This window comes from Sus scrofa, chromosome 2 (genome assembly GCF_000003025.6).
Source record: "Sus scrofa isolate TJ Tabasco breed Duroc chromosome 2, Sscrofa11.1, whole genome shotgun sequence".
Taxonomy (NCBI): domain Eukaryota; kingdom Metazoa; phylum Chordata; class Mammalia; order Artiodactyla; family Suidae; genus Sus; species Sus scrofa.
In genome coordinates, this window is record NC_010444.4 from 115,939,952 (window position 1) to 115,966,315 (window position 26,364).

The following is a 26,364-nucleotide window of genomic DNA, read 5'->3' on the forward strand; positions in this document are numbered from 1 at the left end:
TAAAAACTCTCCAGAAAGTAGTCCTAGAGGGAACCTACCTCAATATAATAAAGGTCACATATGATAAACCCACAGTTAACATTATTCTCATTGGTGAAAGACTGAAAGCATTTCCTCTAACAGGAATAGGACAAGGATGCCTACTGTTCCTAATTTTATCCGACATAATTTTAGGAGTCCTAGCCACAGCAATCAGAGAAGAAAAAGAAATTTTAAAAATCCAAATTGGAAAAAAAGAAGTGAAACTGTCACTGTTTATAGATGACATGATACTTACCATACATTGAAAATCCTAAAGATGCTACCAGAAAACTACTAGAGCTCATCAGTGGGTAGAGTTGCAGGATACAAAATTAATACACAAATTCTGTTAGATTCCTATTCACTAACAACACAAGATCAGAAAGAGAAATTAGGGAAACAATCCCATTTACCATCACATCAAAAAAGAATCAATTACCTAGCATTGAACCTACCTAAGGAGACAAAATACCTGTGTTCTTAAAGGTATAAAAGACATTGATGAAATAAATCAAACATGACACAAACAAGTGGAAAGATATATCACGTTCTTGGGTTAAAAGTATCAATATTGTCAAAATGACTGTAGTAATTTCAATGTCTGTAGATTGCCTACAGATTCAATGCAAACCCTATTAAATTACCAATGGCATTTTTCCCTCACAGAACCAGAATGAAAAAAAATTTAAATTTCTATAGAAACAAAAAAGATCCCAAATAGACAAAGCAATCTTGAGAAAGAAGAATGGAGCTGGAGGAATCAGGTTCCTTGACTTCAGACTATACCACATAACTACAGTTCATAGCGGTATAGTACTGGAGTTCCCTTGTGGCACAGTGATTAAGGATCTGGCATCGTCCCTTCAATGCTCTGGGTTGCTGTTGTGACATGAGTTTCATCCCTGGCCAGAGAACTTCCATATGATGCATGCATGGTCTGGGAAAAAACCCCAAAACAATATGGTACTGGTCTAAAAATAGATATATATGTATCAGTGGAACAGGATAGAAATCCCAGAAATAAACCCATATATCTATGGTTAATTAATCTACGATAGGAGTTCTTGTCATGGCTCAGCAGTTAACACATCTGACTAGCATTCATGAGGACGCAGGTTCCATCCCTGGCCTTGCTTGGGGGGTTAAGGATCTGGCATTGCTGTGAGCTGTCGTGGGTTGCAGATGTGGCTCAGATCCTGTGTTGCTATGGCTGTGTATAGGCTAGCAGCTACAGCTCTGATTTGACCCCTAGCCTTGGATCCTCTGTATGCCGCAGGGTGGCCCTGAAAAGCCAAAAAAAAAAAAAAAAAAAATTCTATGACAAAGGAAGCAATAATATATAATAGAGAAAAGACAGTCTCTTCAGTAAGTGGTACTGGGAAAGCTGGGCGACAACATACAAAAGAACGAAATTAGAACACTCTTTAATACTACACACAGAAGTAAATTCAAAGTGAATTAAAGACCTAAACTGAAGACTGGATACTATAAAACTTCTAGGGGAAAGCCTAGACATAACACTCTTTGACATAAAGTACAGCAATATTTCTTTGGCTCTCTTAGAGTAATGGAAATAAAAGTAAACAAATGGCACCTAATTAAACTTAAAAGATTTTGCACAGCAAAGGAAACCATAAAGAAAATCAAAAGACAAACCACAGAATGGGAAAAAATATTTGCAAACAAAGCAACTGACAGGGATTAATCTCTAAAGTTACAAACAGCTCATACAGCCCTATATATGTGTGTGTGTGTGTGTGTGTGTGTGTGTGTGTGTGTGTGTGTGTGTGTGTGTGTGTGTGTGTGTATGTATATAAAACCAATCAGAAAATGGGAAGAAGATCTAAAAAGACATTTCTCCAAAGAACACATATGGATGGCCAATAGGCACATGAAAAGATGCTCGCATCAATAATTATTAGAGAAATGCAAATCAAAACTACATTGAAGTGTCACTTTACAGCAGTCAGAATGGCCATCATCAAAAAGTCCACACATAATAAATGCTGGAGAGGAAGTGTAGGAAAAGGAACCATCCGGTGCTGTTTGTGGGAATGTAAATTAGTACAGGCACTATGGAGAATAGTATGAGGTTTTCTTAAAAAACAAAAAATAGGAGTTCCCGTCGTGGCGCAGTGGTTAACGAATCCGACTAGGAGCCATGAGGTTGCGGGTTCGGTCCCTGCCCTTGCTCAGTGGGTTAACGATCTGGCGTTGCCGTGAGCTGTGGTGTAGGTTGCAGACGCGGCTCGGATCCCTTGTCGCTGTGGCTCTGGTGTAGGCCGGTGGCTACAGGTCCAATTCAACCCCTAGCCTGGGAACCTCCATATGCCGCAGGAGCGGCCCAAGAAATAGCAACAACAACAACAAAGACAAAAGACAAAAAAAACAAAAACAAAAAACAGAGCTACCATATAATCCTTGAATCCCACTCCTAGGCATATCCAGAGAAAAACGTAATTTTAAAAGATATCTGGGAAGTTCCCATAGTGGCTCAGTGGTTAACGAATCCAACTAGGAACCATGAGGTTGCAGGTTCGATCCCTGGCCTTGCTCATTGGGTTAAGGATCTGGCATTGCCATGTGCTGTGGTGTAGGTTGCAGATGCGGCTCGGATCCTGCATGTCTGTGGCTCTGGCTTAGGCCGGCGGCCACAGCTCTGATTGGACCCCTAGCCTGGCAACCTCCATATGCCATGGGAGCGGCCCAAGTAACGGCAAAAAAAAAAAAAAAAAGATACCTGCACCCCAGTGTTCGTAGCAGCATATTTACAATAGCTAATTTATAGAAGCAACCCAAATGTTTATTGCGAGATGAATGGATAAAGAAGATCTGGTATGTATATATATATTTTTTTCAATAAAGTATTACACAGCCATAAAACATGAAATAATCCCATTTGCAGCAATGTAAATGGACCTAGAGATTATCATACTAAGTGAAGTCGACAAAGACAAATATCAATGATACAAGTGAAGTTACAAAACAGAAAAAGACATACATAGAAAACAAACTTATGGTTTCTAAAGGGGAGAGGGCTAGAAGGATAAATTAGGATATTGGTATTAAAATATACACACTACCATGTATAAGAGATCAAAACTACAGGGAACAATACTCAGTATCTTATAGTAACCTATAATGGAAGATCATGTAAAAAATGAAAAATTTATACATTTTTAACTAGATCACTTTGCTGTATACCTGAAACTGACTGAACATTGTAACTCAACTATATTTCAACAAAAAATTTAAAAAATAACCTGTTAGATGAAAATTTTTTTCACTGTTGGCAAAATAGCTTTTTGATTTCTGTAAAAATAATTTATATTTATTTAGTGCCTATGGTGAGATGCTTACACACAGCACTCTTATGAACCATATATATTATCCTCACTCTGTAGGTAAGAAACCATTGACTTGGAACCCTGCATTCCAAACTTATACTGAGCTTCACAGTTTCTGATCTTTCTACCTAACCTCCTTAAAAAATTGGCTAATGGAGTGATGAAACAGAATTTAAAGGGAATCATCATAGAGATTGGCAAGTGAAGACTAGATTCTGATAACAGCCCTGTCACTGTCCAACTAAATAGTGTGACCTTGAGGAAGCTGCTCAATTTATTGCAGACTTTACTTTTCATTTTAGGTCGAATCCTATGAAGCTGCAATATGTATAGATTTTAAAAGATCAGAGGTTATTAATTTAAATAAAACGAGAGTTTTATCATTGCGACCACATGATACATTCTTATCTACTATTATTCCCTATAATTCGATAAGTACCGCGTTTTCCAGGATAAAGTTCAGCCATAACTGATCCTAATAACCTGGCAAGATCAGAGAAGTCAGTCAGTCCCCTGGGAGCTGCATTATTTAGTATTTATGTAGGATGATTCCACCCAACTAGAAGCATGGTATGAGAATGTTCTCTTGTTTCTGTGTGCTAGGTCAGGGTTTTGTAACTTGTATACCAAAAGCAAGGAAGCAGTATGCTGTAATTCTTCATCTAGACACATGGTATTTAAAATAAGGACAAACATAGAGAACCCAAGAGAATTGATCTGAGTTTTGTTTTCCTCTTCCTTTTAATCTCAACTACAGGACTATTTCTAGGAGTAGCTGTCTCATGCAAAGACCACGATGTCTTTGCTGAATCAGGGCAGGCCTAATGCAATGATCTTTTCCATCAGCTTTTTTTTTTTTTTTTTTTTGAGGCTTCAGTACTCAAGAAACTCTTCTCAAGGAAATGAGGTTGTTCTGACTTAAAAAGTCATGGCTTCTACCAAAACCATATGTGGTTTCACCTTGTATGCTTTAGCTGCAGAAGTTTAGGCCAGGAAGTGATGGAAAGGATCAAGTGGTACTTAAAGCCCCTGTGAGAAAATAAATTGCTATTGTTTAAGCTACCTAGTCTGTGGTATTTTGTTATGACAGCATGAGCTGACTAATGCAGCAATAAACTCACATCAAGAGAGAGAAACTGAGAACTCAGACTGAGGTGGTACCTTTGGGTTTAGAGAAAGAGATACATTTTTAGAAGTGTAAATAATTTAGTGATCTGTTAAATATGAGGAATAAGAAAGAAGGAGGAATTTAGGCCAACCACAAGATTTCTAACATTTGTATTTGTTTAGGTGTTGGTTTCATTAAAAGAATTGATAAACTTTTGAGTGTGTGTGTGTGTATGTGTTAGCATAAAGCTAAGAAGCTGTTAAAAAACCACCCCCCCAAAATTTTGTGGCTTATAGAAGATTGACCTTTATTTCTCTTTCACATATCAGGTCCAAGATTAGTATTAAAAGTTGGTGAGTAGCTCCGCTTCTCAATGACCTAGGTTCCCAGGCTGTGTCTTATCATCTGCACAGTTGAAGCGGGGTTGCCACAGGTCCAGATGTTGCAAAAGGGAAGGAGGATGAAATGTGAGGAAACATCTGGACATTTTACATCATGTTTGTTCATATTCCTTTGAAGAGAAGTTAGCAATGTAGTCAGAACTAATTTCAAGAAAGACTAGGGAATTTTGTATGTCTGGAAAGCTTCACGCCAAGGTAAAATTCACTTTCTCTGAAAGAAAAGGGTAATAGATTTTTGGCGGACGGTAGGCAGTCTCTGCCATAGTGAGAATGTTAGATGTCTGAAGAGCTACATTTAGGAACCATTAAAGTACGAGATAGATGAGATCTCAAGAGAGTATATGCAGATGAGATAGTGAAAAGAAGGAAATACAAATATTGGAGCAGGTTGAATGAATGAGGTTGAGAATAACCTAACACAAATGCAGGAGCCCATTCATAGCTTTTTGAGTAGAAGGTATTTATCATTTTTTTATCCTGCCCAGTATCTCAGCCCTTGTCCTATGTTTGAGGAATTTCTCACCTCATAAATTTTGGTATGAGGAGAATCTGCCGTCAAATATAAAGGTTAAAGATGCCAAGTACTTCTCTCCCAGCCTTCCTGTACTAAGAGTGTGAATGTGTGACTTAGCTCTGCCAGCCAAATGCATCCCAACCTGTAAGTTTCTAGCTAGTAAGACTGGCAGCAGTGATGGTTGTGGTGAGGCGCAGTGTCCAGGGAAGCCATACAGTGGTGCCAGGGCAGTGTCCAGCACTGCAAACTAAAATACTTAGTGCTTGTGACAGTAATAATGGTATTATTATCATAAGCAGCTTGCTTCTACTGAATTATTTAAGTATTGTTCCTGTCTTCATAGCCTCTAAGCCACCTTCTCTCTAATTCTGAGGTCACTGCAGCCTCATTACAACAAATTCCTTTTTTTTTTTTTTTTCTTAAAGAAAGAATCTCCTGCTTACAGTTAAAAGCTGTGGCCATACATCTTTTTAAAAATGCAAATTTGTGATTTGTCCCTTTCTTTTTAAAAGTCTGGTGAATATGTTTCAAAATATTATCTAAGAAGGAAAGCATTTTTTCTAAAAAAATTGAAAAATTTCTCTAGAAAAACATACATGTGCATAATGTAGGTCATGAGGTGTAGATTGTGGTTGATTACAAAAACCCCTACCATATACAGGCAGGCAGACCCAGAAATCATTATGATTTAGCAAATGTTCTGGGTTTTGTTTTCAGTAATACAAGGCTAGTAGTTTTACAAAATTGCACGAACATTGATTTAGATCACAAGACAAGTGTGGCAGGTACTTTGAGCAGTGATTAAATGATGAGAAGTGTAGAAGAAAGGCTAAGCTGCTAATATTGAAAATTACCTAGTGAAGCAAATTTCAAACATGATTTAAAATTTATTTTCTGTCAGTTGGAGGTTCCATAAGTTAACTCTTCTCATGGGAATAAGGTATGTAATTTCAGATTTAGTATTGTTTTTATCTATTTCTGAGTTAACTGTTAAGATAAATTCTTTTTCTGATTAGAAAGATAAAGATTTAAATAGAGATAGAATATCACTGATTACTCCATTAAACAGAAAGTCTTACAGAACTATTGTGTCTTTATGATTATATTTAAAAATCTATCCTTTATGCACCCACCTCCTTTCTTTGTTCTAACCCTCCTTTCTCTCTCCTTTTACCAAGAACAACTTAAATGGATGTTAACTTCTCTATTTCTCTTTCTTATTAGTGGCCCTTTCTCAGTTATCCAACCATCCTCTTCAGTTTTGACTTAAAAAAAAAAAACAACAATCGTTTGGGGGGTTTCTGTATTTGTTTATTTACGCAACAAAGTAGTCTTAGTTGTGAGGATGGGGTTCTTTAATAAGTTTTGGTTTTTAATGAATGACTGAATGAACTGAAAAACCTTAGAACATGGATGCAGTGCAAATATACCCTCCTGCAACCAGGAAGAATTTTTTTTTCTTTTCTTGCTTTTCAGGGCTTCACCCACAGCATATGGAAGTTCCCAGGCCAGGGGTTCAGTTGGAGCTGCAGCCTCCAGTCTACACCACAGCTCACAGCAACACATCCTTAATCCACTGAGTGAGGCCAGGGATCAAACCTGTGTCTTCATGGATACTAGTCAGGTTTGTCATTGCTGAGCCACAATGGGAATTCCTAATTTTTAAAAGTCTTTAATTTCAGCCTTTGCTACCCTCTGTCTATGAATTTCTGGGCACAATTTACCCAATTACTGCTTCTCTCTTATATGGAAATGAGAATATTATTTTTAGGATATAATGCTTAAAAATAGAGCTGGGTTTATGCCACAGGGAGCTGAATTGGTATCATTTATTATAATTTAGACTGCTTCCTGTCCTATTAGTGAGGTGTTGGGGGTGGGTATTCAATCCACAGAACCACCATGGAGAGAGTTCTTGCTGTGCACCTGTCATACAGCTTTTTATGCTCCCCCACTCTTCTACCGCCATCCCATTAGTTTTGTTCTCTGAGCCTTGCAGTGGCTAGAACATATGGCAGCCTCCATGGATGGTAACTAAAACTATGCTGCTGTTTTGATTCTCTTTAGTTCATGCTTCAGTTTTTTGCTTAAACATTTCTCTATCATGTGGCTTTACTAAAAAGTATTTCTTGTTCTCGACCATCCCTAAAACTTCATGGGCTTCCCATTTATTTCTAATGTTTATTTTGGTTACGTAAAGATGATTGGAAAGGGTTTTTAAAAGTAGAGACAAGTACCCTATTATTAGTTTCTACTCTGTTAAAGATCTTATTAAGTTTATCTAGCAAATTTGCTGGCAGAATCACAGCATAGACTCTGTAAAACTCATCAACACAAGAGGCAAAAAAAAATCTTATAATAATGTGAACCTAAAAATCAATATGCAAGTGGGCCACCTAGAGAAATAAGTTGATACCAACAGGGACTTAAACTTATCTCAGCACTAGAATCTCAAGATAAGGCTGATGGTTTGGGGTTTTTTTGTTTCAGATGGAATCATTGCTGACAATATTGCTGATGACATTCGGGATAATACTCAGTGTTGTTAAAATACCATTCAGTATACTTTGATAATAAGAGAATGAGAGAGGGAAGGAAAGGATGAATAAAAGGGGGGGAGGATGAGAAGAGAAAAGGACTTGGAAGAAAAGGAGAGCTAGGAGGAAAAGAGAAAAGAAAAGAGGTATGAAATGGGGAAGAGAAAGGAGGAAAAATGTCAAAAAGATGAGAACTGTATTCTTACATAGTTCCAGATACAGATTTACCTCTTCATTAGCCTAGGTTGCCTTGCATTATCTCCAGTACCAAAAGAGTTGGTCTTTTTTATGATATAATCCCCAGCTCTATCCTTGGCTGACCTTTTTGGCTTTAAACAAACAAGGAAAGTTGGCATAGCATTTTAGAGGTTTGTCATTCATCATAAGAGAACCTGATTCTGAGACATGAGGGTCCGGATGGTTATTTCAGATCAAAGTAATTTTATTTCTGAAATTGGATATATGTTGTTTTAAAATAGGCTCAGGTAACATAACTGATTAATTGGAATGATCTGGCTCATTCAGACAAGTAAAGTTGTGTCTCCTAAACAGTAGCTTGATATTTTGAGTGTAATTATTTAGGAAATATGTTGAGCCACCTGGGAGGCAGGGAGTAGGGCTTATACTCTCAACCTCAGCCTTAGTAGCTCTGTGGTTTTAGGCAGTTCACCCTAACCTCCTTAGTTCAATTGAGCATTCATGACCAAGTTGAATTAGTTCTCTTCAGCTTGGGCAGTACACAATTGAATGATTTAAAACATTTCTTGCAATTCTTTCTGTGGTTGTTCTGAGAGGCAAAGGTCATAGGGGAGTGAACACAGTATAACTCCTCAGTGTTCTAGAAAATATGCTAGTTGAGAGCACAAGCTCTGTAAAGCCTAATTTAAATAATCCCAGCTCTGTCATTTAACTTTTGGCACCCTTAATCCTTATTCCAACCTTAATTTTTGAGTATTAAAAGAAAAAAATGTTATGTAACTAATCCTAGTTCAAAATGAATTGTCAAAAGAGTCAGAATAACCTGGCTCTCCCCAGCTTCTGTCCAGTCAAATGAAGAGCACTCTTACTCTCCACTTCTTCCCTCCAGTTCACCATAACAGAGGTTCCACAGTAATTCTGCAAGGTAGTGGCTGTCTTTGCCACAGTCAGCCTTGATTTTGTTATTGTGAATCATCCAAGCTACTTTTTTGTCCTTGTTTTATTTTTGTGGCATTTGTCATAGTCTGCTGCTGCTTCTTTCTTGAAAATACTCTCTCTGTTTCTGAAAGAATGCTTTTCCCAGCTTTTCCTCCAATCTCTCTGGTCATACCTTCTCTGTTAAATTTTAGTCTCTTTTCTATTACTCCCCCCCCAACCCGTCCATGTTGGTGTGTTTTAGGATTCTTTCCTAGGAATTCTTAGTACTTTATGTGCTCTCCTTAGAAGATCTCACTTCACCTCAGAGATCAAATAACTATGTCTTCAAGCCTACACATTTTTTTGAACCCTTCATCCACGGAGCCACTGAACCTAGACACTTAACATCCTATAAAACACAAATATGAAGTAGTATTTATCATTTCCTATCTCAACTCAGGCTGCTGTAACAAATCACCATTGTCTGAGTAGCTTAAACAACCAATATTTATTTCTTACAGTCCTGTGGGGTAGGAAGACCAAGATAAAGGTGCTGGCAGATCAGTGTCTGGTGAGAGTGTGCTTCCTAGCTTGTAGATGGCTGTCTTCTCATTGCATTCTCACGTGACAAAGAGTGGAGAGAAGCAAACTTTCTTGTGACCTTTATAGAGGCACTAGCACCATTTATGAGGCCTTTTCCCTCCTGACCTCATCCAATTCTAATTACTGCCCAATATCATTACCTGCCTTCTAAGACCATTTCATTGGGGGCTATGGTTTCACATACAAAATTTAAGAGGACGCAGACATTCAGCCTATAACATTCTCAATGAAAATATGTCATTCTCTTTTATTTCCTTTCACAGTAAACTTTCCCAGCTGCTAAAACAGAAACCTGATATTCATCTGCGACCTCTCCATCTTCCTTATCTCCCCCAGGTCCTATAGTTCTACCTCTTTAGAAAGTATCAGGTGTATTTACTCTCCATTCCCACAGCTTCTGCTTCTTGCCTAAATTATTTCATCAGCCTCCAAAATGACCTGCTTATCCATAGTACTTTCATTTTCCAATACACTTCTCACTTGAAAGCACATTTGTAGCTAAGAATGCAAATCCATTCTATCAATCCCCCTCTGAGCATGCAAGGTCATGATTTGAGCACTGTCTAATCCAGCCAAGCCCATTACTCAGCAGTCCCTTTTTCCTATCACATTTCATACTTCAGCCACAACTGAGCTACTTGGGATCCCACAGTGAAGTGTATCTATGAATGCCACTTTTGCTCAAGTTGTTTCCTCTGCCCAGTCTGACTTTCTGTCCCTCAACCTTGTGATTAATTCCAGTTTATATTTTTTAAAAATTATAGTTGATTTAAACTGTTGTGCCCATTTCTTTCTTTCTTTTCATTTTTCTTTTTTTTTTTTTGGTGTGTGTGTCTTTTTAGGGCCCACCTGCGGCATATGAAAGTTCCCAGGCTAGGTGTCAAATTGGAGCTGTAGCTGCTGGCCTGTGCCACAGCCAAGCAACATCGGATCCTAGCAGCATCTGCAACCTACACCACAGCTCACAGGTACACCAGATCCTTAACCCATTCACTGAGTGGGGCCTGAGATTGAACTTGTACCTTCATGGATTCGTTTTTATCAGAAATGGATGTTGAATTTTGTTAAAAGCTTTTTATACATCTATTGAGATGATCATATTTTTATTCTTCAGTTTGTTGACGCAGTGTATCACATTGATTTATGGATATTGAAGAATCATTGCATCCCTGGGATAAATCCCACTTGTTCATGGTGTATGATCCTATTAATGTATTGTTGGCTTCTGTTTGCTAGTATTTTGTTGAGGATTTTTGTGTCTAGTGTCATCAGTGATATTGGTCCGTAATTTTCTCTCTCTCTCTCTTTTTTTTTTTTTTTTTGCATTATCTTTGGTTTTGGTATCAAGGTGATGATACCAAATTTATGATGGCCTCATGGATTGAACTCGAGAGTATTCTTTCCTCTGCAGTTTTTGAAAGGGTTTCAGAAGAATAGGTTTTAACTCTTCTCTGAATGTTTGATAGAATTCGCCTGTGAAGCCACCTGGTCCTGGACTTTGATTTGTTGGGAATTTTGAAATCAGTTTCACTACTTGTAATCAGTCTGTTCATATTTTCTATTTCTTCCTGGTTCAGTTTTGGAAGATTGTACTTTTCTAAGAATTTATCCATTTCTTCTATGTCTATTCCTTGTTCTGGGACATTATTTTCCTTTCTCTTTGCATGCCTGATAATTTTAGATTGGATGCCAGACATTTTCAATTTTACATTATTGGTTGATCAAATTTTTAAAATTATACTTTTTTTTTTTTTGGCTGCATCCTCAACATGTGGAGGTTCCCAGGCCAGGGATCAAACTCCTGCCACAGCAGTGACCTAAACCACAGCAGTGATAATGCCAGATCCTTAGACCACTGTTAAGGAAGAACAGGAAATTCCCCCCAAAATTATTTCTTTAAATACTTTTGAGCTTTGATCTGGGTCACGGTTAGTTTACTTAGAAAGAGTTGGCTTCTTTTGAGGCTTTCGTTAAAGCTCTGGGCCGAAGCAAGATTAGCTTAGGGCTAATTTAGCGTCACTACTAAAGTGTTAAACTTGTAATGACTATACATTGACCCATGTATTAGGAAATCTTTTCATTCCAGGCTTTTTTAAGCAATGGAAATTATTTTGCCTACTGTGTACCAATAGTTCTTTCTTCAGTTTTGGGTACATTCCTCACATCCATGCATTGATCAGTACTGACCAAAGACTCAAGGGGACGCCTCTAAGGTCCTACAGGTCTCTATGAAGGTCCTTTCTGTCTATCCCACCACCCAAATTCTAGCTGCCTTACCCTTTGAGTTTCTAAGCCTCTCAACTCAGCAAGACGCCAAGATCTCTTTAGATTTCCTTTCTCTTCATGGCACACTGGAAAGGCTCTCTAGTATGAGATTCCTTACTTCTTTTTCTTTAGATTTCATTTCTCAGACTTCTCCTAAATACCATGCAAAGTATGCACTTTGTACTTCAGGTGAAAAGGCTCCTGGTGTACTTCTTTAAGGTTACTACTTATGTATGAAACACTTTATATGTATTTTCACCCTAAATAAATAAATTGCTACTCTCCAAATTAATAAAATATATAATTTTTATTCCTTAATTCCTTGAAAAGCTATCAGTCCATGTAAGAGGGCCGAGTTCTCATACTGATATAATTTGGCAATATTTTTATTTTATTTGTATGTAGCTCAGTAAATCAGGGATAAATTCTGAAATTTCAGACCTGTAGGTAGAGAAATCTTTGTCATTAAGAGTGCAAATGCTTCCTGGAAATTGCTGTGCAACATTTTAGCACCCTAGTTCTGATGATCAGTTATGGGCAGGTTTGGGAAAGCAGTCGTGTCCTAAAAGATTAAGATCCTTTATCTATCTCAAAGGCTGCTGATGCATATATAGGGATCATTACATCCTCCATATTAATGTACTTCAGTTACAAATATGGCAGCTCTTTCATTTAGGGAAGATGACACTTAACGAAGCAAGATAATTTTATGTAGCATAGGCCCAACCAGTGTCATGGAAGTTATAGATAAGCATGGATTCTTCAAATAAATAGGTGCCTTTGGGACTGTCATATTTTCTTTTCTAAAACTGCAAGTTTCCCCAGAATCAAAGTGGCTTTAGGATCTACAAAGGTCACAGTGTTGTAATGGGCTAAGGAACAGCTACAAGTACTTACCTTAGGAACATAGCGCCACTGTTGACACAGAGCATTAATCCAAGTATGTCAGTGGCTAAAAAAAGACAGATATTTCTATACAATCTCTATACAAAAGGAAACATGTCAATTATGCAAGGTTTCTATAATAAGAACCTCCAACTTTTCCAAGTATCTATCAGGTGTGAGGCCCTGGTGTCACAGGGGCTTTTCCATTAGCATTCTGAGATATATGTCATTAGATTAAAGGTTTGAAATGTAAGCATTTTGCATATGATGGCCCAAAGACTGTATTGTACACTTTTGTTGTAGTCTGAAGCACCACTAAAAAAAGGTATAGTCATAAAACTAGGCACAAGCCCATACTTTTCTGAATTTTTCAAACATTGAATATTTGAATATTTATATAGTCTAAAATCAAAACAATACAAAAAGGCATATATTAAAAATTATTGCTTCCTTCCCAGGCTACAGGCATGTTCACCCTTCCTCTCTCCTCCTAGTAACTAAGAAAAAAAGCAAATACGTAAATAAGAATATTTATTCTCTCCCTTTAATACAAATATTAGCACAAAATGTAAAGTGCCCTGAGTTTTACTTTTTTAAAAACCTAATAATAGCCTTGAGATCGTTTCACCTAAACATTGGTATGGAATTGAGTCGTATTTCTTTTTTTGTTTTTGTTTTTTCTTTTGTCTTTTGTCTTTTAGGGCTGCATCTACAGCATATGGAGCTTCCCAGGCTAGGGGTCGAATCAGAGCTATAGCTTCCAGTCTAAGCCACAGCCACAGCAATGCTGTGTCTGGGACCTACCCCACAGCTCACGGAAACGCCTGATCCTTAACTCACTGAGCAAGGCCAGGGATTGAACCCACAACTTAATGGATACTAGTCGGGTTTGTTACTGAGCTACTCTGAATAGTATTGCTTTATATGAATGTATCATTGTTTATTTAACCAATCCCCTCCTGGTGAATGCTTAAGTTGTTTCCTGCATTTTATTATTATAGCAGTGTTCCAATGAAGAATCTTATACATATTTTATTTGGTATGTGTATTGGTTTACTTGCATGATAAATTTCATGTGTGCGACTGTTAGGTCAAAGGGTAAATGCATCTATAATTTTGACAAACATTATCACATTTCTTTTAAGCTAGATTGCAGTTTCTTACTCCTGAGCAATAGAATGACTTTGCCCATAGCTCTGCTGCTGTAATGTGTTGTGGAACTTGGATTTTTGACAGTGTAATAAATATGCGATATTTTAATGCAGTTTCATGTATATTTTTCCATTTATGAGTCATTTTAGTAATTTTATATGTATAATGATTATTTATATTTGCTTTGTGAACTCTCTATTGTTGGCTTTTACCTATTTTTCTATAAATGTCTTTAACCTTCTTATTCATATTTGAGAAATATTTATAATCAGAAAGATTGGCTTTTATGGTACAAGTTGCAGAGATTTATTCCCAGTCTATCATTTGTTTTGAGTTTACTTATAGTATACATTTGCCTGTCAGGAGGTTGTTTCTTTTTAATTTAGTTGTTCTTTTATGGCTTCCAAATGTTGAGTACTAGAAAGGCCTTTCCAAGTCCAAGGTTATGAAGGAATTTTTTTCTTGTACTTTTATTTTTATGTTTTACATTTATATATTTGACTCATTTAGTAAATTACTCTGGAGTTCCTGTTGTGGCTCAGCAGTATCCATGAGGACATGGGTTTGATCTCTGGCCCTGCTCAATGGGTTAAGAATCCATTGTTGCCATAAGCTGGTGGTGTAAGTGGCAGGCGCAGCTTGGATCTGGCGTTGCTGTGGGGCTGTGGTGTAGGCCAGCAGCTGCAGCTCCGATTCAATCCCTAACCTGGGAACTTCCATATGCTGCGTTGTGGCCCAAAAAAAAGGCAAAAAAAAAAAAAAAAAAAAAAAGAAGAAGAAGAAGAATTTACTCTGATGTTAGTTGGTGGCATAGATCTAATTTTACATTTTTCTACATGGCTTCCAATCATTCAAACATGTATTAAAATGTCCAATGTTTTTGGCTTTTGATATATAAATTTTATGACATTAAGTCTGAGTTTTGCTTTTTGGACTTTCTGCTCTGTTCCTCTCAACAGAAAGAGTTCACCACTAATATCTGAAACTAGGCTAAATGTATTACTTGTTGAAGATAGAAATATGTTTTTAGGACATAGTTTTTCTGAACAAAACAAAAGGCCAGCTTTATAGAATTGGGACAACATGAAAGGTAGTGACTAAGTTATTTTCAGAAGTAATATATTGGAAGAATTGGATGATGTTTAGAATGGAATTTAGGGAGTGGTTATTTTCAGAGTGGGAATGCAGAAACAGTGCTGTGATTGATTGCAGCCTGATTATATACAGCTACTGATTACTGACAAGGAATAGTCAAACTTGGAATACAGGAACTTTTTCTTCTCTGTTCCATTTCCAGATCATCTATTCATGGCATGGACTGATTCTAACCAGACCCGTCATTTTATATAACCAGGAGCCTCATGGGCCTGTTCATGAGCACTTTTCAAGAGAGACAATTTGTACTCATATGAGCCATGGATAATATGTCTAGCTTCTGTACAGGTGTGGTAAGTTCACTTTCAGAATCCCATTTAACCTATTTGCACTCAGATCTTTTGGTTCTGAGTGCTATGGGAATTGAACCTTTAGGATTTTGCAGAATAAAATACATGCCTTGATTCTGGTAGAAGGGAAAGGTATTATAGATCTAGGAATGAAATCTTGTAACTGTCTCTTGCTGGTCAATTATTGTTAGTCTTTGCACATAAATATGTATCTATCCATCCAGAAACGGCATATGCAAACATTAAAATATTTTAATGGAACTAGTATTCCTCAAAAAAAAATTAAGTTAAATGTCAAAAGAAGTATCTCTAATGGGGATATGAATTGCCTTTGTCTTGCCAGCTTTTCAACATTATAGTCTTGACAGATTGAACAGGGAATTACGACACTATTGAACAACATGGCAACTTTTGGAATAATCTTCCTCATAATCTTAAATTTATGAGGTTTGTAGAGTTATTCATCTAGGTTTCATCTCTATAAATTTTATTGCCATAATTTCTTCTGCTCTACTTTCCCATGTAAAGTAGATATATACCTTTAAATTTTTAAATTAAATTTTCCTTTATTCTTTACTGTCATTTTATTAGGGTTTCAGTTAGGTGTAAATATAAATGCACATATTCTGACACCTTCAGCTAGAAACCTTCCTATAGAATTGGGGTTTTTTGTTTGTTTGCTTGTTTTAATGCTCAAAACAATGTACTGTATTATTAGTTTTGCTGCTCCTGTTTGTTTCTTTCTTTTTTTTTTTTTAATTTCCCCAGTACGTCATTTTTTTTTCTATTGTATAGCATGGTGATCCAGTTACACATACATGTATACACTCTTTTTTCTCACATTATCATCAATAACCCAGTTGAAAAATGGGTAAAAGACCTGAATAGACATTTCTCCAAGGAAGATATACAAATGGCCAACAAGCACATGAAAAAATGATCCGCATCACTGATTATTAGAGAAATGCAAATCAAAAATACCATGAGATGCCACCTCACACCAGTCGGAATGGCCATCATTAATAAGTCCACAAATAAAAAATGCTGGAGGGAGTGTGGAGAAAAGGAAACCCTGCTGCACTGTTGGTGGGGAAGTAAGCTGGTATAACCATTATGGGTAACAGTATGGAGGTACTTTAGAAAACTATACGTAGAGCTACCATATGACCCAGCAATACCACTCTTGGGCATATATCTGGACAAAGCTTTCCTTAAAAAAGTATTGTAATTATTATTTTGTTTGTACACTGTCTAGATTAATTTGAATATCCCCTGATAGAATACCTATGACTTAATCATTTTTATGTAGTCAGGGCTCTAGCCCATGGTAAACTCTCACAGGTTTTCATTAGGTCATTATTATTTTAATTAATTTGTACATTTCAAACTATAGGCACAACTGGAGAAAGAACTTTTTTTAAGACCACTTTGATAAGAGACTCTTCCGTCAGAGTATGTTCTGCTTTAATAGAATTGTTTGGATCTGATAGGAGGTGCAACCTTTTCTATCCAGTTATCATTATCTATTTAAATCCATTTATTTTCACTATTAACAACCTGTTTAGATTTGAAATAAGATTAAATATTTCCTGGAAAAAATAGAACACGGCAACAGAGCAAATTGCTGTCATTTTATGTCAGGGAAAATAAACTTCATTTCACGATGATATGCGGCACACTATGCTAAATTCCTAGGACTCTCACTACCTGTTTTTCAGGGAAAATAATGTAAACATTCCATTCCAAGAACTACTTTCTACTCACAAAACATTGTTCGTGAAATGATTATCTTTTCTTTTCCTCAAAATCAATGGTTGATGCAATTTTTATAATGAAGTCCGTCTGTTCATTGTATTGAACTGTACGTTGGTCTCTATTCAACATAGAAAATGAGACCAAATGGACTATAAATGGACCATTCTTACGTACATTTATGCTTACATTTATTTACTCACAGGAGAGAGTGACATTTGAGTTAAAGAATAAAAGAGCTGACCTTATTTTTATCTTACTACTCCAGAAATGATGCTATGAGCAATTCTAAAAGAGTGAATATTCCAGCTATCACAAAATTTTTAAAAATCTTCATTTTTGATAGTACTCTAAATCAAAACTCTTTCTATCCATCTGTCCTTCCCTTCTTTCCTCTTTCCCCTCCCTCCCTCCTTTGAAGGAGTAATACTTAATGTAAAAAAAAAAATTAAGTACAAAGACACACAGTGAAAGTAAGTCTGTGCCCATCATTGAGACCTCTTGTTCCTCTCCCTGTAGACAAACACTGGGACAGAGACAACTGTGAATCATCACAAATAGGTTCTGTGCTATACTAGCATATGTATGCAGATATTAAGTTTTTAATTTTTCTCAAATGTTTGAATATCATACATATTTTTGAATCTTCCTTTTTACTTAATGATATATGAGAAGGGTCCATATTATACCATTTAACGACTGTAACTGTCATTGCATGGCTGTAGCAGCATTTAACATACACCCTATTGATTAAAGTCTAAGCTTTTTTCACATTAATGTTACTACTAAAAAAGTAGTAGAGAACCTGAATGGTCATTTTTCCAAAGAAGACATACAGATGGCCAAAAAACACATGAAAAGAAGCTCAGCATCACTAATCATCAGGGAAACACAAATCAAAACCACAAAGAAACACATTGTAAGAAAACTATACCCCAATAAAATTTAAAAAAAACGCAATGAGATATTCTTTCACACCTATCAGAATGGCTGTTGTCAAAATGACAACAAATAGAAGGTGTTGGCGAGGATATGGAAAAAAAAGGGAACCCTAGTACACTGTTGGTAGGAATGTCAATTGGTGCAGCCGCTATGGAAAACAGTATGGAGGTTCCTCAGAAAATTAAACATAGAACTGCCATATGATCTAGCAATTTCATTTCTGGGTATTTTCAGAAGAATACCAATTATTTATTTGAAAAGACATGTGCACCCATCCCTATGTTCATTGCAGCATTGTATACAGTGGCCAAGATATGGAAGCAGTCTAAGTGTCCATCAAAAGATGAATTGATAAAGATATGTACACACACACACACAAAATGGACTATTAGTCAAAAAAAGAAAGAAAAGAAGAATTTTCCACTTGTCAATATCGATGGACCAATAGGGTGTTATGCTAAGTGAAATAAGTCAGAAAAAGAAACCCAAATGCTGAATGCTTTCACTAATATGTGGACTCTAAAAAAGAAACAAATGAAAACATAACAGACTCATAGATGTAAAGAACAGGTGGTTACTAGAGGGCAGGGAATATTGGGGAAATGAATGAAACTGATGTGGGAGATTAAGAGGTACAGATATCTGGAGTTCTCCTCTGGTGCAGCAGGTTAAAGGATCCACCATCATCACTGTAGCAGCTTAGGTCACTTCTGTGTCATGGTTTCAATCCCTGGCCCGGGAACGTCTGCATGCCATGGGTACAGCCAAAGAAGAAAAAAAGGTAAAGACTTCCAGTTAAAAAAGAAATGAGTCACAGGGATGAAATGTAAAGGATAAGGAATATAGTCAGTTATATTGTAATATCTTTGTGCAGTGGCAGATGGTAACTAGACATATCATGGTGATCATTTGTAATATATAGAAATATTGAATCATTATGTTGTGCATAGAAAATGTTAAAGTGACTTTCATTTTATGTTACTACAAACGATGTAGTAATATGTATCCCAGTACATAATTCTTTCAACATAAGTAGTAAATATTTGTAGAATACGTTCACTGACTGGAACGTAAAGTATGCATACTTAGTATATTGATAGACCTTTCCAACTTGTCCCACTGGCAATGTATGGATACTCTGGTTCCCTTCCCCCTTTCAAATTTTTAAATTTTATCTTTTTTTCTTTTTCCTTTTTTATGTATTTTTTTTTTTTTTTTTAGGGCTGCATCTGTGGCATATGGAAGTTCCCAGGCTAGCAGTCAAATCAGAGCTGCAGCTGCCAGCCTGTGCCACAGCCACAGGAATGAGGGATCCTTGACCCACTGAGTGAGGCCAGGGATCAAACCCGCATCTTCATGGCTACTAGTTGGATTTGTAAACCACTGAGCCACAATGGGAACTCCCAAATATTTTCTTTTTTGTCGTCGTTTTTAATCTCAATGAATTTTATTATATTTGTAAATGTACAGCCATCATTACAACCAAATTTTACATTTCCATCCCAAATCCCTAGCCCATCCTTCCCCCAAACCTGTCTCCTTTGGTAACCATAAGTTTCTCAAAGTCTGTGATTCATTTTCTATTCACTGTATCCTTTTCTTAGATTCCACATATAAGCGATAGCATATCATGTTTGTGTCTCACTGTCTAACTTCACTTAGCATGATAATTGCTAGGTCCATCCATGTTGCTGCAAATGTCATTGTTTCATTCCTTTTTATGGCTAAGTAATATTCCATTCTGTATACATACCATATCTTCTTTTCTTTTTCTTCCTTTTTTTTTTTTTTTTTTAGGGATGCACACACAGCATATGGAATTTCCCAGACTAGGGGACTAATCAGAGCTGTAGCTGCCAGCCTACGCCACAGCCACAGTCACACAGGATCCAAGCCATGTCTGTGACCTATATCAGAGCTCACAGCAATGCCAGATCCTTAACCACTGAGTAAGGCCAGGGATCAAACACGTGTCCTCATGGATACTAGTTGGGTTCATTACTGCTGACGCAGGACAGGAACCTCCCCCACGTATTTTCTAATCTGATTAAAAACTGGGATCTCGTTTACTTTTATTTTGTATTTCTCTTTTTATAAGTAAGGTTTAGCATCTTTTCATGTGCTGTTTAAATATTTTATGACTTGTCTTTTCATATTCTTTGCCCGTTGATTTATATAAGTTTATTATATTAATGGTGATAGTTCCTATTACCTTTTGTGTTGCAAATACTCTTTCCTTACTTTTATTTGTCATGTGAACTTGTTATAGGAAATGTTTTATTTTTAGAGGTTCAAAATCTATCTTATTTTAATTGCTTTTGGTTTTTGTTTGACTGCTGAGAGAGAGGGAGGGAGAATTTAGAATGTTTCTTACATTTTCTTTCTTTCTTTCTTTCTTTCTTTATTTATTTTTTTATTTTCCCACTGTACAGCAAGGGGGTCAGGTTATCCTTACATGTATACATTGCAATTACAGTTTTTCCCCCACCATTCTTCTGTTGCAACATGAGTATCTAGACATAGTTCTCAATGCTATTCAGCAGGATCTCCTTATAAATCTATTCTAGGTTGTGTCTGATAAACCCAAGCTCCCGATCCCTCCCACTCCCTCCCCCTCCCATCAGGCAACCACAAGTCTCTTCTCCAGGTCCATGATTTTCTTTTCTGAGGAGATGTTCATTTGTGCTGGATATTAGATTCCAGTTATAAGTGATATCATATGGTATTTGCCTTTGTCTTTCTGGCTCATTTCACTCAGTATGAGAGTCTCTAGTTGCATCCATGTTGCTGCAAATGGCATTATGTCATCCTTTTTTATGGCTGAGTAGTATTCCATTGTGTATATATACCACCTCTTCCGAATCCAATCATCTGTCGATGGACATTTGGATTGTTTCCATGTCCTGGCTATTGTGAATAGTGCTGCAATGAACATGCGGGTGCAAGTGTCTCTTTTAAGTAGCATCTATCCGGACAAAGTTCTTTTTTTTTTTAAGCTGAAGTATAGTTGACTTATAGTGTTATATAGTTTCAGGTGTATAGCACACTGAGTCATTTATGCATATGTATACACATATATTCTTTTCCATTATAGGTTATTACAAAATATTTAGTATAGTTCTCTGTGCTATACAGAAGGTCTTTATTGGTTATCTATTTTATTTATATTAGTGTGCATATGTTAATCCCATCCTCCTAATTTATCCCCCCATCCCCGCTTTTACCTTTTGGTAACCATAGGTTTGGTTTCTATGCCTGGGGATCTATTTCTGGTTTGTATCTTTTTCTTTCAGGTTCAACATATAAGCAATATCTGTCATCTGATACTTGTCCTTCTCTGTCTCCTTACTTCACTTAGTATGATAATCTGTAGGTCCATCCATGTTACTGCAAATGGAATTATCTTATTCTTTTTTACAGCTGAGTAATATTGCAGTGTGTGTGTGTATAACATCTTCTTTATCCATGCATCTATTGATGGGTATTTATGCTGCTTTCATGTCTTGACTATTGGCATAGTGCTGCAGTGAACATTGGGTGCATGTATATTTTTGAATTATAGTTTTCTCTGAATATATATATCCAGGAGTGGGATTGCTGGATCACATGGTAGCTCTATTTTCAGTTTTTTTGAGGAACCTCCTTACTATTCTAGTGGCTGTACCAATTTAACACTCCCACCAACAGAATTGGAAGGTTACTTTTCCTCCACACCCTCCCTGGCAAATATTGTAGACTTTTTGTTGATGGCCATTCTGACTGGAGTGAGGGGATACCTCACTGTAGTATTGATTTGAATGTCCTAATAATTAGTGAAGTTGAACATTGTTTCATGTGCCTACTGGCCATCTGTATGTTTTCTTGGAGAAGTGTATTTTTAGATATTCTTTCCATTTTTTGTTTAGTTTTTTAATATTGAGCTGTATGAGCTGTTTGTATATTTTGGAGATTAATCCCTTGTCAGTCACATAATTTGCAACTATTTTCTCCTATTCTATAGGTTGTCTTTTCATTTTGTTTGTTTTCTTTTGCTGTTCAAAAGCTTTTAAGTTTAATTAGTTCCACTTGTTTATTTTTTATTTTTATTTTTGGCTGTGACAATGGCATGTAGATGTTCCCAGGCCAGGGATTGAACACATGACAGCAGTAACCAGAGGCACAGTGGTGATGATGCCAGATCCTTAACCCACTGAGCCATGAGGGAACACCCCCCATTTATTTTTATTTCATTTCCTTTCCTCTAGGAGACAGCCAAAATGATATTGCTGTGATGTATGTCAAAGAGTTTTCTTCCTAGATTTTCCTCTAGGAGTTTTACAGTATCCAGCCTTACATTTAGGTCTTTAATCCATTTTGAGTTTATTTTTGTGTATGGATTTAGAGAATGTTCTAATTACATTATTTTACTTGTAGCTGTACAGTTTTACCAGCATCACTTATTGAATAGACTGTCTTTTCCCCACTGTTTATTCTTGCCTCCTTTGTGGTAAATTAATTGACCATAGGTGTGTGGGTTTATTTCTGGGCTTTCTGTCCTGTTCCTTTGTTTTGTATGTTTGGTTTGTGTCAGTATCATACTGTTTTGATTACTGTAGCTTTGTAGTATAATTAAAGTCAGGGAGCCTTATTCCTCTAACTCCCATTCTTCTTTCTCAAGATTGCTTTGGATGCTCAAGGGTATTTTGTGTTTCCATACAAATTTAGAAATTTTTTGTTCAAGTTCTGTGAAAAATGCCACTGGTAATTTAGTGGGGATTGCATTCAATCTGTAGATTACCTTGGGTAGCAGAGTCATTTTGACAATATTGATTCTTCTAGTCCAGGAACATTGTATATCTTTCCATCTGTTTGTGTTATCTTTGATTTCTTTCATCAGTATCTTACAGTTTTCAGAGTACAGGTCTTTGTCTCCTTAGGTAGATTTTATTGATAGGTCTTTTTGATGCAGTGGTAAATAGGATCTTTCCCCTAATTTCTATTTCTGATCTTTCATTGCTACTGTATAGAAATGCAGTGGATTTTTGTGTATTAATTTTGTATCCTGCAACACTTCCAAAATCATCGATGAGCTCTAACAGTTTTCTGGTAGCATCTTTAGGATTTTCTATGTATAGTATCATGACATCTGCAAACAGTGATGGTTTTATGTCTCCTTTTCCAGTTTGAACTTTGGATACTAATTCATGAGCATTTTTTCTCTCTGATAGCTTTTTTTCTTTTATTTATTTTTCTTCTCTGCTGTGCCTAGGACTTCCAAAATGATGTTCAATAAAAGTGGCAACAGTGGGTACCCTTGTCTTGTTCCTGATCTTAGAGGAAATGCTTTCAGCTTTTCACCATTGAGTATAATGTTAGATGTAGGTTTGTCATATATGGCCTTTATTATGTTGAAGTAAATTCCCTCTATTCCCACTTTCTGGAAAGTTTTTATGATAAACTGATGTTGAATTTATCAAAAGCTTTTTCAGTATCTTTTGAGATAACCATATGGTTTTTATTCTTCAGTTTGTTAGTATAGTATATCACAATGATTTATTTGTGGATACTGAAGAATCCTTGAATCATTAGGATAAATCCCACTTGATCATGGTGTATGATCTTTTTAATGTATTGTTGGGTTTGGTTTGCTGGTATTTTGTTGAGGATTTTTGCACTAGGTTCAACAGTGATACTGGCCTGTAATTTTCTTTTTTGTGGCATTTTTGTCTGGTTTTGGTATCAGGATGATGGTGGCCTCATAGAATGAGTTTGGGAGTGTTCCTTCCTCTGTAATTTTTAGGAATAGTTTCAGGAAGATGATGTTAACTCTTCTCTAAATGTTCAGTAGAATTTGCCTGTGAAGCCATCTGGTCCTGGACTTTTGTTTTTTGGAAGTTTTAAAATCACAGATTCAATTGCAGTGCTTATAATTGGTCTGTTTATATTTCCTATTTCTTCCTGGTTCAGTCTTGGGAGATAATACCTAAGAATTTGCTCTTTTTTCCCCTAGGTTGTCTATTTTATTGGCATATAGTCTCTTAGTTCTTTGTATTTATGTGATGTCAATTGTAATTTCTCCCTTTTTCATTTCAGTTTTATTGATTTGGGCCCTTTTTTTCTTGTTGAGTCTGGAGAAAGTTTTATCAGTTTTGTTGATGTTTTCAAAGAACCAGCTTAGTTTTGTTGATCTTTTTGGTTATTTTCTTAGTCTCTCTTTCATTTACTTTTGCTCTGATCTTTACGATTGCTTTTCTTCTGCTAACTTTGGGTTTCATTTTTTCTTTCCCTAGTAGCTTTAGGTTTAAGGTTAGGTTGTTTATTTGAGGTTTTCTTATTTCCTGAGATAAGTTTGTATCACTATAAACTTCCCTCTTAGAACCGCTTTTGATGAGTCCTAAAGAGTTTCGATAGTTGTGTTTTTGTTTTCATTTGTCTCGATGAACTTTTTTATTTCCTCTTTGATTTCTTCAGTGATCCCACTGGTTGTTTAGTAGCATATTGTTTAGCCTCCATGTATTTTTTTTTGCAGTTTTTTTCTTTTTTCTTTAAGTTCTTCTGTTTAAAAATGCCACTTGTTCACTAACTTGATAAAGATTAGAAATGGAAGCCCATTGGTGAAATTGGAGGTATTTATGATATAAGGATGGGTCACAGGTTTTTAGAGACATTCTAACCAAGCATGAGCAGAATTTGAGAATCCATTGGGGTGTGGTCTCTTGGGGCTCAGAGTAGGCTCCCCTCCATGATAACAAAGAGGCATATTGATTATTTTGAATGAAAATGACTTAAGAAACAGCCAGTGAAAGAACACTCTAACCTTACTCTCTGTTTTTCTGAAAGCAGGAAATAAATCTCCAGTGTGAAAGATCCCCTTCTTGCATGAGAGAGACATCCCAAGGTAGAGAATTCAAGATAGAGAAGGCCACGTGAACAAACTGCTTAGATTCTTCAGTCATTAGTATCCAAGTCCAAGTGTATTTGTGTTTTCATTTTTTCACAAATTTATTTTTTCTTTGCCTAAAAAATGTTAAAGGTGCCTGCTTTAGTCATTTCTTTGGTCCTATTTCTACTAAACCTCTGTACATAGAAATTCATTTTTTTCCCTGTAAGTTTGTATTCTGTCAATTTAATTATTAGATCTGCCAGAAGAACTCAGAAATGATAGGGGGAACTTACCTTGTCCCACACGGTTACTACTTCACACTCTTAGGGATAGTTTGAATCTTAGATCTCTAAATAGTTCTGAATCCTGTCATTGTTTTAAAAGGTTGATTGGTTGTATAATGCTGATTATCCTTTCTCAGGAATACTGTCAGGTCTGCCACATGTGAATCTTTTATCCAAGGTAGTGGACCCCAGAAAAGATCAGAGCATCTCAATCATTTATTTAAAATATGGTGCCATGTGTGTGTGTTTGGAAGATTATTTTTTTTCTAACCAAGAAATATCTTACTATATTAATCTCCTCAAAGGTTTTTTTCAGTGGGTACTATTATATACCCAAACTGAGCTGTACATACATACCCCAGTTACTTCTATCAGCTTGCTAAATCCTGATTCATTCCTAATGGTCATTCTCATCTCTTGAGTAATCTGTATTTCCTCACTGATTTGAAATACCATCTTTATCATATACTTCAGTCCCATAGATATTTCAGTCTGTTTCTAGATTCTTTGCTTGATTTATTCAATCTATGCTAGCATCACACTTAATTACTGTAGCTTATTTTCAGAGTTTTCTTGGTTTATTTTTTCATATAAACTAAGAAACTTGTCTCCCATCATAAAAAAAATCTATTTTTATTTTATCTGTCTATCCATCTGGTATTTATATAGTTCTTAGGGGGTACTAGGCAATGTTGTGAACATATTAAATTTACAAGGTAATTTAAGAAGACACCTTTTTATAGTTTTTATGCTTCTTAACCAAGAACAGATATATCTTTCCACTAATTAAGTTTCTCATATTTTTCTATAGGCTTTATACTTTTCTTCTTATGGATTTTATACATTTTTAAAGTTTGTTAATTAATTGTAAAGAGGTTTTTTCATTATGTTTTATAATGACCTGTTATTTGTTTATAAAAAGGCTAGTTAGTAGCTTTTCAATATTAGTTTTGTAGCCACCAGAGTAATAGATTCCCTTATTATGGTTTTCAGAAATAAAACTTTATTATCCACAAATAATATATTTGCCTTCTCCTTTCCATTGCTTATATCTTTTATTTCTGGTATCTAATTGCCTCAACTAGCACTTCCAGAACTATGGTAAATGTTCTGTCAGTGGATTCTCACTG

The 26,364-nt window shown here is 36.1% G+C and overlaps 1 protein-coding gene across 7 annotated transcripts in view; it reads left to right on the plus strand.

Annotated features, from left to right (window-relative positions):
* The window catches only part of CAMK4 (calcium/calmodulin dependent protein kinase IV), a 324,433-nt gene that overhangs the window by 29,549 nt on the left and 268,520 nt on the right, over positions 1-26,364 (plus strand). For 2 of the 7 annotated variants that reach the window (XM_021084619.1, XM_021084618.1), the window contains exons 1-2: positions 6,122-6,331; positions 15,247-15,397. The exons of 1 other annotated variant lie outside the window; for it this stretch is intronic. Coding sequence is in view for 1 of the 6 variants with exons in the window: in XM_021084616.1 (XP_020940275.1) it covers positions 6,321-6,331 (11 nt within the window). In the remaining 5 variants the exon portion in view is untranslated. Of the gene's footprint in view, positions 1-6,115; positions 6,332-15,246; positions 15,398-26,364 lie in introns of those variants that run through there. 4 more of the 7 variants (XM_021084617.1, XM_021084616.1, XM_013995028.2 and 1 more) reach the window with 4 other exon arrangements.